Source organism: Prionailurus bengalensis, chromosome D2 (genome assembly GCF_016509475.1).
Source record: "Prionailurus bengalensis isolate Pbe53 chromosome D2, Fcat_Pben_1.1_paternal_pri, whole genome shotgun sequence".
In the NCBI taxonomy this organism is placed as follows: Eukaryota; Metazoa; Chordata; class Mammalia; order Carnivora; family Felidae; genus Prionailurus; species Prionailurus bengalensis.
In genome coordinates, this window is record NC_057351.1 from 58,068,499 (window position 1) to 58,081,972 (window position 13,474).

At 39.2% G+C, this 13,474-nt stretch overlaps 1 protein-coding gene across 1 annotated transcript in view; it reads left to right on the plus strand.

Annotated features, from left to right (window-relative positions):
• The window catches only part of ENTPD7 (ectonucleoside triphosphate diphosphohydrolase 7), a 45,658-nt gene that overhangs the window by 11,827 nt on the left and 20,357 nt on the right, over positions 1-13,474 (plus strand). The window contains exons 4-5 of the mRNA XM_043597228.1: positions 8,582-8,787; positions 9,039-9,189. Coding sequence (XP_043453163.1) covers positions 8,582-8,787; positions 9,039-9,189 — 357 coding nt within the window. The remainder of the gene's footprint in view (positions 1-8,581; positions 8,788-9,038; positions 9,190-13,474) is intronic.

Genomic DNA, 13,474 nt, shown 5'->3' on the forward strand with positions numbered 1-13,474 from the left:
GATCTCTCCTGGGAAACTAGATGTGAGGGATTCCAAAGATTTTGGAACTTTTCTTTTGGGCTTTAGGTCCTCTTTAGGAATTAACCTAGTGTAATATCAGCAAAGCAGGAGAGTCCAGCAATGCAAGTAATTGATAATGATGGCTAAGGCCGGGACTGCAAGTCACAAATGCAAGAAAGGACCATCGATCTATCTGTGTCAGGAGCCTAGACAGAGGAAGACCTTCGGTGTTTGCAAAGTGTAAGAAGCCTGATTAGATCAGAAGAGGTCAGAGTTCCAGAAAGATGTGATACTATTACTTCCAAGAGGGGAAAATTGTTTTTCAGTTACTCATTTGTATGCATGATGAGAAAAATGGAGACTTCCTGCTGGCTGCAACCATTGAGCAAAAATTCAAATGGGAAGTGTAGCAAAATTGCTGCCTGGTCGTTTCTTACTCCCTTATGTTCAAATGTCAGGTGACATTTTTCTGCCAATGTACACATGGAGACTTCTAAGAGAAGGGAAAGCAAAGTTGAGCTGCATGCAGATTAGAGTTGTAAAGTTGCTTATCTTGACAGGAACCCAGGAAGATGACAGGATGCTTTGGAAAGCCATTGAAAGTTTCTGAAAAGGAGACCAATTGATTTGGACTATGTATAGCTAGACAGCTAATAAAGACATAGAGGAGTTGACAAACCTGCAACTCCATACAGTGAGCTCTAGGACCAAACCAGTCAGTGTTGGTTGTTACGCGTCAGGGAAATGTGAGGACCATTGTGACAGTTGGAGATACTGCAAATAAGGTGTCTGCTCTTGGGAAACTTAATAGGCTAAGTGCAGAGGTGGAACAAACAAATAGGAAAGAAGTCTTAGGAGCACATACTGGAATATAAACAAACTGCTTAAAGGGGATAATGACATTCCACATTGTAAAACAGAAGGAGGAGGCCTTTTCAAATCATTGTGAATATCACAAGAGTCAGCATTGTTGAGTGGAGGCTTCTTTTTTTTTTTTTTCCTGAGTGCCAAAGCTTGGATAACTTTTGTTTTTTGTGTTTTTTTAAATATGAAATTTATTGTCAAATTGGTTTCCATACAACACCCAGTGCTCATCCCAACAGGTACCCTCCTCAATGCCCATCACCCACCCTCTGTTCCCTCCCACCCCCCATCAACCCTCAGTTTATTCTCAGTTTTTAAGAGTCTCTTATGGTTTGGCTCTCTCCCTCTCTAATTTTTTTTTCCTTCCCCTCCCCGCATGGGTTTCTGTTAAGTTTCTCAGGATCCACATAAGAGTGAAAACATATGGTATCTGTCTTTCTCTGTATGACTTATTTCACTTAGCATAACACTCTCCAGTTCTATCCACATTGCTACAAAAGGCCACATTTCATTCTTTCTCATTGCCATGTAGTATTCCATTGTGTATATAAACCACAGTTTCTTTATCCATTCATCAGTTGATGGACATTTAGGCTCTTTCCATAATTTGGCTATGTTGAAAGTGCTGCTATAAACATTGGGGTACAAGTGCCCCTATGCATCAGCACTCCTGTATCCCTTGGGTAAATTCCTAGCAGTGCTATTGCTGGGTCATAGGGTAGATCTATTTTTAATTTTTTGAGGAACCTCCACACTGTTTTCCAGAGTGGCTGCACCAGTTTGCATTCCCACCAACAGTGCAAGAGGGTTTCCATTTCTCCACATCCTCTCTAGCATCTATAGTCTCCTGATTTATTCATTATAGCCACTCTGCGTGAGGTAATATCTGAGTGTGGTTTTGATTTGTATTTCCCTGATGAGGAGTGACGTTGAGCATCTTTCATGTGCCTGTTGGCCACCTGGATGTCTTCTTTAGAGAAGTGTCTATTCATGTTTTCTGCCCATTTCTTCACTGGATTATTTGTTTTTCAGGTGTGGAGTTTGGTGAGCTCTTTATAGATTTTGGACACTAGCCCTTTGTCTGATATGTCATTTGCAAATATCTTTCCCCATTCCGTTGGTTGCCTTTTAGTTTTGTTGATTGTTTCCTTTGCAGTGCAGAAGCTTTTTATCTTGATGAGATCCCAATAGTTCATTTTTGCTTTTAATTCCCTTGCCTTTGGAGATATGTCAAGTAAGAAATTGCTGCAGCTGAGGTCAGAGGTTTTTTTCCTGCTTTCTCCTCTAGGGTTTTGATGGTTTCCGGTCTCACATTCAGGTCCTGGGAAGTCATGTCAAAGAAGGGAAGGGGGAGGAATAGGTAGAGAAGCAGATGGGAAAAAAGAAGGTCACATTACAGCAGTGGTTGTCAAAGTGTTTACTTTGGAGTTCCTGAAACCTTTTCAGGGAGTTTGTGAGGCCAAAATTAGGCCAAAGCTATTTTCATAATAATACTAAGATGTTATTTGCCCTTTAAAAAAAAATTTATTTATTGTTTAATTTACATTCAAGTTAGTTAGCATATAGTGCAACAATGATTTCAGGAGTAGATTCCTTAATGCCCCTTACCCATTTAGCCCATCCCCCCTCCCACAACCCCTCCAACAACTCTCTGTTTGTTCTCTATATTTAAGAGTCTCTTCTGTTTTGTCCCCCTCCCTGTTTTTATATTATTTTTGCTTCCCTTCCCTTATGTTCATCTGTTTTGTATCTTAAATTCCACGTATGAGTGAAGTCATATGATATTTGTCTTTCTCTGACTAGTTTTGCCTAGCTTAATACCCTCCAGCTCCATCCATGTAGTTGCAAATGGCAAGATTTCATTCTTTTTGATTGCTGAGTAATATTCCATGTGTGTGTGTGTGTGTGTGTGTGTGTGTATACATATGTGTGTGTATGTGTGTGTGTATATATATATGTATGTATATACATATGTATATATATACACACATATGTATATATGTATATATATAAAAATAAAAGCAGAAGCTTTTTATTTTGATGAGGTCCCAATAGTTCATTTTTGCTTTTGTGTCGCTTGCTTCTGGAGACGTGTTGAGTAAGACATTGCTGGGGCCGAGGTCAAAGAGGTTTTTGCCTGCTTTCTCCTCCAGGATTTTGATGGCTTCCTGTCTTACGTTTAGGTCTTTCATCCACTTTGAGTTTATTTTTTGTGTATGGTGTAAGAAAGTGGTCCAGGATCATTCTTCTGCATGTTACTGTCCAGTTTTCCCAGCACCATTTGCTCAAGAGACTGTATTCTGTTGGATATTCTTTGCTGCTTTGTCAAAGATTAATTGGCCGTATGTTTGTGGATCCATTTCTGGGTTCTCTTCTGTCCCACTCATCTGAGGGTCTGTTTTTGTGCCAGTACCATACTGTCTTGATGATTACAGCTTTATAATACGTCTTGGAGTCCGGGAGTGTGACGCCTCCAGCTCTGGTTTTCTTTTTCAGGATTGCTTTGGCTATTCGGGGTCTTTTCTGGTTCCATACAAATTTTAGGATGGTTTGTTCTAGCTCTGTGAAGAATGCTGGTGTTATTTTGATAGGGATTGCTTGCCCTTCTTTTAATTGGAAAAAACCACATAACAAAATTTACCATTTTAACAACTTTTAAGTATACAGTTCAGTACTGTTAAGTGTATTCACATTGTTATTTGACCAATCTCCAGAACTTTTTCATCTTGCAAGTCTGAACTCTATACCCATTAAACAACAACTCCACTTTTTTCCCTCCCTGCGCCAACCCCTGGTAACCACTATTCTATTTTCTGTTTTGATGAATATGGCTGCTTCCCATCTCTCATGTAAGTGGAACTCACAATATTTGTCTTTTTGTGACTGGCTTGTTTTACTTAGCATGATATCCTCAAGGCTCACCCATATGTAGCATATGACAAAGCTTCCTTCTCTTTTAAGGCTGAAGAATATCCATTTTATGTATATAATGCATTTTGTTCATTTATTCATCTGTCCTTGGATACTTTATTTGCTTCGCCCTCTTGGCTAGTATGTTGCTATTTGCCCTTTTCACTGAGTTGACATATATATTAGTGATGCAAAGCAACAGGTAGGTAGAACTGCAGGTGCCTTGACACAAATCAAGATGGAGGCACCAAATTCTACTGTTAGTTATTGTAGTCGTCACTGTCACACAGTTGTAATGGGAAAAAATTCAGGTTCCATTTAAGAATATCTTTTTCATGGGACACCTGGGTGGCTCAGTCAGTTAGGTGTCTGACTTCAGCTCAGGTCATGATATTGAGGTTCTCGAGTCCGAGCCCCGCATCGGGCTTTGTGCTGACAGCTCGGAGACTGGAGCCTGCTTCAGATCCTGTGTCTCCCTCACTCTCTGCCCCTCCCCCACTCATGCTCTGTCTCTGTCTCTCAAAAATAAATAATAAAAATGTTTTAAAAAAAAAGAATATCTTTTTCATATTCTGTGTGACAAAATTGGAAGTATGCACTTCTCTTGCACACTGAGTTGTCTTGAGGAAAAGCCCTTAGGCAATTGTTTGGGGTGTGAGTTAAACCTAGCTGCTTTTATCACGGAATATTATTCTTACTTGAAAGAATGCCAGAAAAACTATGGTTTTCAGACATGGATATTTTGTAACGCTCTTCTTGAAAATGAATGAAGTAAAGTCCTGTCACTTTAAGGAAGCCAACTGTTAGCTTTTATTGCCAGTGATAACATCTGAGTTTTCAAGTGAAAATTAGCAGTTTGGAACATTTGTATCTGCCACCATGAGTCCGCTAGCTTCTTAATACTTAAAAGACTTTTTTTTTTTTTTTTTAAATTTACATCCAAGTTAGTTAGCATATAGTGCAATAATGTATTCAGGAGTAGATTCCAGTGATTCATCCCCTGTGTATAACACCCAATGCTCATCCCAGCAAGTGTCTTCCTTAATGCCCCTAACCCTTTTTAGCCCATCCCCCCACCGAAAAAGACTTTTTTGGATAATATTGGTAGTGATATTAATGTGTGTGCGTGTGTGTGTGTGTGTGTGTTTAATGTTGTAAAATGAAATGTGTCAATGTTAGGGAGATTTGCATAGCTCAGTGAACCAATATTTCCCAGTATAAGATGTTACAAAATTGTGCCGGGGTAAATGCACATTCAAAGTGCAAGATTCAAAGTGCAAGATAGACTAATGGTTAATGTTACAGAGTATAAAACATTCTTAGATAGGGTTTTAGATTTCACATTGCAGCTAACCTTTAAGAAACCCCACTTGTCGAACTTTAGTGTAGTATAAAAGAAGAATCTAAACGGGTTATTAAAATATTCCTTTTTCCAACAACATGTCTCTGTGAAGCTGGATTTTTTTTTTCATATACTTCAACCAAAACAACATACTGTAACAGATTGAATACAGAGGCAAGTATGAGAATCTAGCTGTGTTCTATTAATCTACACAGTAGAGAGATTTGCAAAACCATAAAACAATGTCACTCTTCTATTTTTTTTTGTTTTAAAAAAGTAGTTATTTTGGTGGCACCTGGGTGGCTCAGTCGGTTAGGCATCAGACTTTGGCTCAGGTCATGATCTCACAGTTCGTGGGTTTGAGCCCCGCGTTGGGCTCTGTGCTGACAGCTCAGAGCCTGGAGCCTGCTTCAGGTTCTGTGTCTCCTATCTCTCTGCCCCACCCCTGCTCATGCTTGCTCTCTCTGTCTCTCAAAAATAAACATTAAAAAATTTTTTTAAAAATTAAAAAGTTATTTTTATAAAGTATATTAATATGTAAAGAGTATTGTTTTATCTAAGTAAATATTAAAAATTTTCTGTCCTATTTTTTTTTTTTAATTAAAAAAAAATTTTTTTTTTCAACGTTTATTTATTTTTGGGACAGAGAGAGACAGAGCATGAACGGGGGAGGGGCAGAGAGAGAGGGAGACACAGAATCGGAAACAGGCTCCAGGCTCTGAGCCATCAGCCCAGAGCCCGACGCGGGGCTCGAACTCACGGACCACGAGATCGTGACCTGGCTGAAGTCGGACGCTTAACCGACTGCGCCACCCAGGCGCCCCTGTCCTATTTTCTAACATGGTAAATATAAATAGATGTAACCCACATATACAAAACCTCTTTTGCATCCAATAAATTTTAAGAATACAAAAGGGGTCCTGAGCCTAGATGTTTGAGAACCAGTGTACTGGAGAAAAGTTATTCATTAAGCAGGAGGGAATGGGGTCTAAAATCTAGTCAGAAAAGTAGAGGGGAAGGTTTTGAGAGAGGGAAAGCAGAGAAAGATCTGTGAAGCATGTGAAGTAGAAAGATTGCTAGGGTAGGAAATGAAAAGTCACTTTGGGCTAGAGACGGCTTACCTTGCGTGAGGTCAGTATTTGCAAGAGTTCTGTAACTTGAACCCAGATATCTTCCCAGCTTTTATGTGATAGAAGTGAGCTGTTATGAGTTGATTTGTGGATCATAAACCCAGTTCAGCCCAGTAATCTGATTAGAGTGGTAAAGTTTGTGGTGAAACAGTCTTTGGGAACATAAACTTGCTAGAGTGTAACAGATTTTTACCACCTGCTTCATTTCCCATAACTCCCTCTCATATTGGATCCGGAAAAAAGTTCTACCTGACCCTACATAGGAATGTAATCATTTACAGCATGATACTGGAGCTCAAATATATGATCCTCCCTTATTTTGTATTGCAGAGGAGGAAAGGTACTTAACTCTACTTTTTTATTTCAGAACTGATTCTATATGCTCATCCATTCATCAAGGTTTGCTTTTCCCTCCCCAAAGCAGGGAACTGTGTGGTCTGCATAGCAGTGTCAAATCACCAGTAAACATGGCCTAGATTATTGTGAGGGGTGGGACATGTGGCTAATTGTCTGATCAGAGGTAGATTTACCGAAGAGCTAGTGATACCTACACTTCAGGGCCCCTTACATGTGTAGGCCCCTTTTCGTATTTGTAATGTTGAATCTTTCTTAAAACAACAACAACAACAACAACAACAACAAAAAAAAACACAACAACTATCTAATGGCATAAGTTTCAGGCTTCACAAAACCTAGTTCTTTTTTTTTTTTTAATTTTTTTAAATATTTATTTCTGAGACAGAGAGAGACAGCATGAGCGGGGGAGGGGCAGAGAGAGAGGGAGACACAGAATCAGAAGCAGGCTCCAGGCTCTGAGCTGTCAGCACAGAACCTGACGCGGGGCTCAAACTCAAAAACCGTGAGATCATGACCTGAGCTGAAGTCGGTTGCTCAACCGACTGAGCCACCCAGGTGCCCCCACAAAACCTAGTTCTGAGGGGTTCTGTGTAAGGGTCTAGGGGATCTAGGAATTAGCTCTAAATACAGTGTTGGATGAGTAGGGCAGATATAAGGAAGGGAGTTTAGTGGTGATACTTGAAAAAATACACAGCATTGCTTTCAAAGCATTTATTCAACTACTAGCTCAACCTATAGTAATACTTAATCAAATTTAAAAGAATTTACAGGACAACGTTTTAATCTCTTTACCGTGCAGTATGTATTCTCAGCACCAAGAAAGAGCTTTTTCCATATAATAAGTTAAAAGCCATTCTCACTGAGCTTCTCTTCAAAGAGAAGTTCAGCAATGTTTGTACTTTTCAGACTCTCAGGTTCTAAATGAACCTTAATGTTTATTAAAGCCTAAGACTCAGGAGCATTTTACCGACTCTTAGCCTTCTTTTCATCTGGACTTTTCAGCTCTTTTCTCCAGAGAGTCTTCTCCTATTTGCTTTCCCAATTATTATCACCTAACAGTAAAAGCAGTGGCAGTGGTACAGCGCTGTGCTAACCACTCAGCATACATTGTCTGTATGAGGGCGGAGACTTGGTATCCTTATTTTACAGATGAGAAAACAGTCTGAGAGAAGGTAGGTAACTTGTTGAAGGTCACACAGCATAGAAAGTGCCAGAGCTGAGAGACTCAAACCTTGGTGTTTTGATGGTAGCATCTTTACTTGTTTCATCTTCCTGCTGTCCACCACATAAATACCTTATAATGAGAATCTGAAAAAATTCCAACACAAAATTCTGATGTCCTAGGGCCTAGGAGCTGTTTTTTTTAACAGTGTAATGTTTTATTTTTTTAGACTGGGTGTTGGGTACATTGTTTTATTGTTATTTATACATATTTTATAAGCATTCTTTTTATGACTGTAAAATGCTTTAAAAGATATAGAAAAGAATAACTACTGTGTTTATGAAATACATTTTTTATTAATGCAGTTCTAGCAGTAAAAAGTACAAAGCAAAAAGCCCCATAAATATGGCCACCCAGAAGCACATATTAAGTGATAATCATTCCAAAGTAGTGTTAATGTTTATGTACAGAAAGGATAGAGAGATAGAAGAGAAATTATTAGGATTGTTTTAGTTAACTAGTGTGTATAACAAACTGCCCCATATCTCGGTGGCTTATAACAATAAAAAATAGTTATTTGCTTAGACCTAGAAGCTCTTTAAAGATGGTAAAACATGTGGTATCCCAGCCAGTTTCAGAACTGCCCCCACTGCCATTTCAATGGCTCTCGGGAAGAAAACCAGGCATTATCTATGTACATCACTAATTATGGTCAGTGTTGTTTCATTCCTCAGGATGTGTGGTTCCATGTGGCTGGCACAGGTGGACACTTCATGAAAACTCTTTAATCCCAGTTTCTCTTTTTGCCTGGCTCAGGTATTTGGCTCGAGTAGGGGAGCTTGAAGCAACCAACACTGAAGACCCAACTCTAAATTACGGACTTGTCGTGGATTGTGGCAGCAGTGGCTCCCGGATTTTTGTTTATTTCTGGCCAAGACATAATGGCAACCCCCATGATTTACTGGACATTAAGCAGATGAGAGACCGCAACAGCCAACCAGTGGTTAAAAAAATCAAGCCAGGTACTATTTGGCATGTATTTTGTTGTCAGTCTCTTTACCTGCTCCAGGCATGAAAGAGGAGAGAGTGAAGAGGCAGAAAGAAAGCTATTACCTTTTTTTCTTGCGAGTCTGGATAATGGGAGAGATCTCATTCATTGCTGTTCCCGTCCTCTCAAATAAATAAGTGTTTAGGACCTTATGCAGAACTTTATGGAGTATCAGTCTTCTGAATCCATGTGATCTGCTTTTTAAAGTATTTTGTCTTACTTAAGGAATCTCTGCAATGGCCGACACTCCAGAACATGCCAGTGATTACCTTCGTCCTCTGCTGAGCTTTGCTGCTGCTCACGTGCCTGTGAAGAAGCACAAGGAGACCCCTCTTTACATCCTGTGCACAGCAGGCATGAGGCTTCTCCCTGAGAGGTGAGATAGGGGGTCTGAAGAACACAGGAGAATGGGTGGCATGAGAGTTGCCAGGCTGATTCCACATGTTATTCTTTGCAGTCCCCTGGTCTGAAGGTGGGCTATGGGTGCACCATGCAGAGTTCACAGGTGGCACTGGAAGACTCCTGGCTCAAAATAGAGCAAAGCCACCCCTGCATGCAGTTACTTCACAGTCTGTTCAGGGCTTCATGTCATTTGCTTCTTTGGGATCAATATCTATCTGTGATGGCTGTAATGATTCTTAGTTTTTACTGAGGGGCAGTGGTGATGGTGATAAATTTAGATCACTAGAAGGGGAGCACAGTTAACAGAAGGGTTGTAGGAGGTTGACCTGAGCAACTGGGTACCTGGGGGTCAGTAGGAAGGAATGCTGCTCTCTCCTTAACTGCCTGGTCATGGTGCTGCTTTACAAAGCTCAGTCTCCATTGTTTTAGAACAGTTTTTTTCAGCTTCATCCAGTCAAGTCTTTTCCAGTTGACCTTGGCAATTTAGCCCAGTATCTTGCCACCCAATCCCTCTTTCTTCTTTGGAAGAAGAGGAGGAAGAGGCAGTGGCTGTACTTAGGTCAGACACATTCTTGTTTGTAATTTCTCCCCTTTGACACTTCCCTCGCCCCTTCACACTTATGGTCATGGGGGGGGAGTGAGCTCCCTTCACTTCAGAATTCATTCTTCTGGAATCTTCAAAGTCTCATAGGCAGCAGGTATTTTTTGTTAGCTTAGATATTTTTTTCTTGGTAAATAACAGTTCCCTTTTCCAGAAAGTTTTATTTTGTATTCTTGGCCAGCAACAAAAACCTTGGCTATGCAGGTAGGGCTTTGTGCTGCTTATGCCAGACATGCAGGACAATGTGACATATGTCCACAGTTCTTTCAATGGGCTTCTTTCCTTCTCTTTAGATACACAATTACTGGTTTACTATCTTGTCTGCTGTTGAGAAGCAGATTATTTTATATAACCATTTGTTGAAATGAGAGACCTATTTTAACCCCTTATTTTCCCATGTATCTTGGCCTTTAAAACATTTTTGTTTTGGGGTGCCTGGGTGGTCCAGTCAGTTGAGCGTCTGACTCTTGATTTTGGCTCAGGTCGTGATCTCATGGTTCTTGCAATTCAGCCTGTGTTGGGCTCTGTGCTGACAGCATGGATCCTGCTTGGGATTCTCTCTCTCCCTCTCTTTCTGTTCCTCTGCTGCTTGCACTCTCTCTCTAAATACATAAACTTAAGAAAATTTTTTTGGTTTTGTTTTTGGGGTGGCTAGATGGTTCAGTCAGTTGAGTGTCCGACTTTTGATTTCAGCTCACGTCATGATCCTGGGGTCATGGGATTGGGCCCCACATCAGGCTCTGTGCTCAGCGTGGGGCCTGCTTGGGATTTTCTCTCTCTCTTTCCCTCTGTCCTTCTCCCTCTCTCATGCATGCTTTCTCTTAACAAAACAAAAGAACATTTGTGTTTTTTAATTTTTAAAACCAAATTTTAAAATATTATAGCTGCAGTAAAGGAAAAATAAACAACAAACTTATATCCCTATTGCCCTATCGAAAGTGTTTCATTTTGTCATATTCCCTTCTCTCTGTACATCTCTCTGTAATTTCTACAAAGTTGTTAACAATACTACACACGTAAGTTAGAATTTTTGATTCTGACATAAGTAATAATCATATAGTTCAGAATTTAGAAACCCTGGGAAGAGTATAGGTGACACAGTGGGTGCCACATCACAGGCTTGTGAGTGGTCTGAGGTCAACACCAAGGAAGGGGGATGAAGGCCACAGAAGAAGTTGATGAGGGAGTCAAAAAGGCAGAGCCGACCAGGAGGGTGATGGTTTGGCCCCCTTTTGTGGGTCTGGAGCAAAAGAAAGGATTGCCTCATCTCCTGATGTCACTCAGCATTGACATTGTTTGTCAAAGAAGTTTCTATGCAGACAAAACCCACTATGTAACTCCATTCCATTTTTCTAAGATGTTCACTGTCAGCATGGAGGCTCCGAATATTTGTATTTTTTTTTTTATCTTAAGAATTTGTGAAGAGCTTGTCTTTTAATTCGTTTTCTGATCACCTCTTCTAAATAATGCCTATATCTATCCTGGGCTTATGAAATCATTGCTACCTCTTGAGGCAGCTGTAGTTGTTGACATAAATATAGCCATCACTGTAAGAACCTGTTTTGTATAATTAATGCTCCACTAATATATTAGCATTTGTGAGCAATATTCAAAATGGGTTTAAATCACCTGGACTATATTTTGAAATGTGTTATCACTAGGTTTTATTTCTTTGTCAAAGGCCTAGACTAACAATTTGTTAGACTAACCTCTTTTTTGTTTTGTAATGAAAATGCCTTTAAAAAGAAATTACAAAGGTAGTACAAGGTGACATTTAAGGGGGAAAAAACTTTTGTTCTGGAAAATTTCAAACATAATAATAGAACAGCATAATGAATCCTTATTTTCGCAGCCCCCAGCTTCAACAGTTATCAGCATTTTGCCACTGAAAGTTTTTTGTTTTTGTGGGGTTTTGTTTTGTTTGGTTTTAAAGCTTATTTATTTATTTTGAGAGAGAAGTGCGAGTAGGGGAGGGGCACAGACAGAGAGAGAGAGAGAGAGAGAGAGAGAGAGAATTCCAAGCAGGCTCTGCACCGTGAGCGCACAGCCCGATGCATGGCTCCAACTCGCGAAACGTGAGATCATGACCTGAGCCAAAACCAAGAGTCAGATGCTTAACTGACTGAGCCACCCGGATGCCACTGAAAGTTTTTGTTTGTTTTTTTTTTTAAATAAAGAAACAAATTGAATTTTAGGAACAAAAGTTCTATTCTGTGCAGTACGTGAAAAAGTTTTTTGTTTATTGTTTAATGTAAGTTGGGATCATATTGTATGTACTGTTTCATAACCTATTAGAACTCAAAATATGTTGGACATCTTTTCATGTCAATACGTATAGAGTATAAGTCGACCTCATTTCTTTTGACATCTGTCTAGTGTTACATTATATGGATATGACATAGATTATTTAACAGGTTGTCACTTTTTCATTTTTATAAAGCTGCAGTATTCGCTTCCTTTTTGTATTCTTATCTGATGATTTCCTTGCAATAAATTTCTAAAAATGTAATAGCTGGTCAAAAGTTAAGCACGTTAAAAATTTGGATACAAAGTCCTGGATTGCTCTCAAAAAGATCATACCAGTGGGGCACCTAGCTGGCTCAGTTGGTAGAGCATTGACTCTCGATCTCAGTATCAGAAGTTCAAGCCCCACATTAGGCATGGAGCCTATTTAATTAAAAAAAAAATTTTTTTTTAATGTTTATTTATTTTTGAGACAAAGACAGAATTCAAGTGGGTTAGGGGCAGAGAGAGAGGGAGACACAGAATCCGAAGCAGGCTAGGCATGGAGCCTACTTAAAAAAAACAAAAAAAGATCATACCAGTAATTTACATTCCAAACACCAGTGTATGTGGGTGCCCATTTTTCCATATTGTCCCCCAAATCAGCAAGCCCTCTTTTTGTTTATTTTAAGCAAATAGCCAATTGGAAACATATCCGATAGGGAGAGCAAAATAATCCCTCTTGTTCCCCATGTAAAATTCTTATTGTAAGAATTTAATATGTATAACAACGAGCTATTTTAGAAATTGTATTTGATAGTATATTGTAAAATTATTACTTTGTTTTTCCTTTTTTTTTTTTTTTTACAAAATGTTTATTTATTTATTTTGAGAGAGAGAGAGACAGACAGAGAAAGTGAGCGTGCACGAGCTGGGAGGGGTAGAGAGAGCAGGAGAGAGAATCCCAAGCAGGCTCCATGCTCAGTGCAGAGCCTGATGCAGGGCTCGATCTCACAACCATGATATCATGACCTGAGCTTAAAGAAAATTATTAATTTAAATATATTCTTTACTTTTAAGTGTTATCATTCTTCACTAAGTCATGCTGAGCCAATAGAATATTTTTCTAATGAGTTATTTTAAAGATCCAGGATAGTTGCTTTTGTTTTTAACCACTTTCTCTAGATTCATATTATTACTTCTAGCTTTGTTTCTTTGCTTTTCTTTAATAATACTGATAGCATAAAACTTGAGAGGAGAAAATAACCCTAGATACTAAGATTCAGACTTTGTCCCCAAATTGTTGTAACCTTTGGATTTTGATCCTGATTTGGGTTTTTCAAATGATAAGATTTTTATAAAGAAACAAAACCCCAGCCCTTGAAATATATAAAAGGAGATTAAAAAGTTCATTGTCAGTTTTGTAAAGGATATT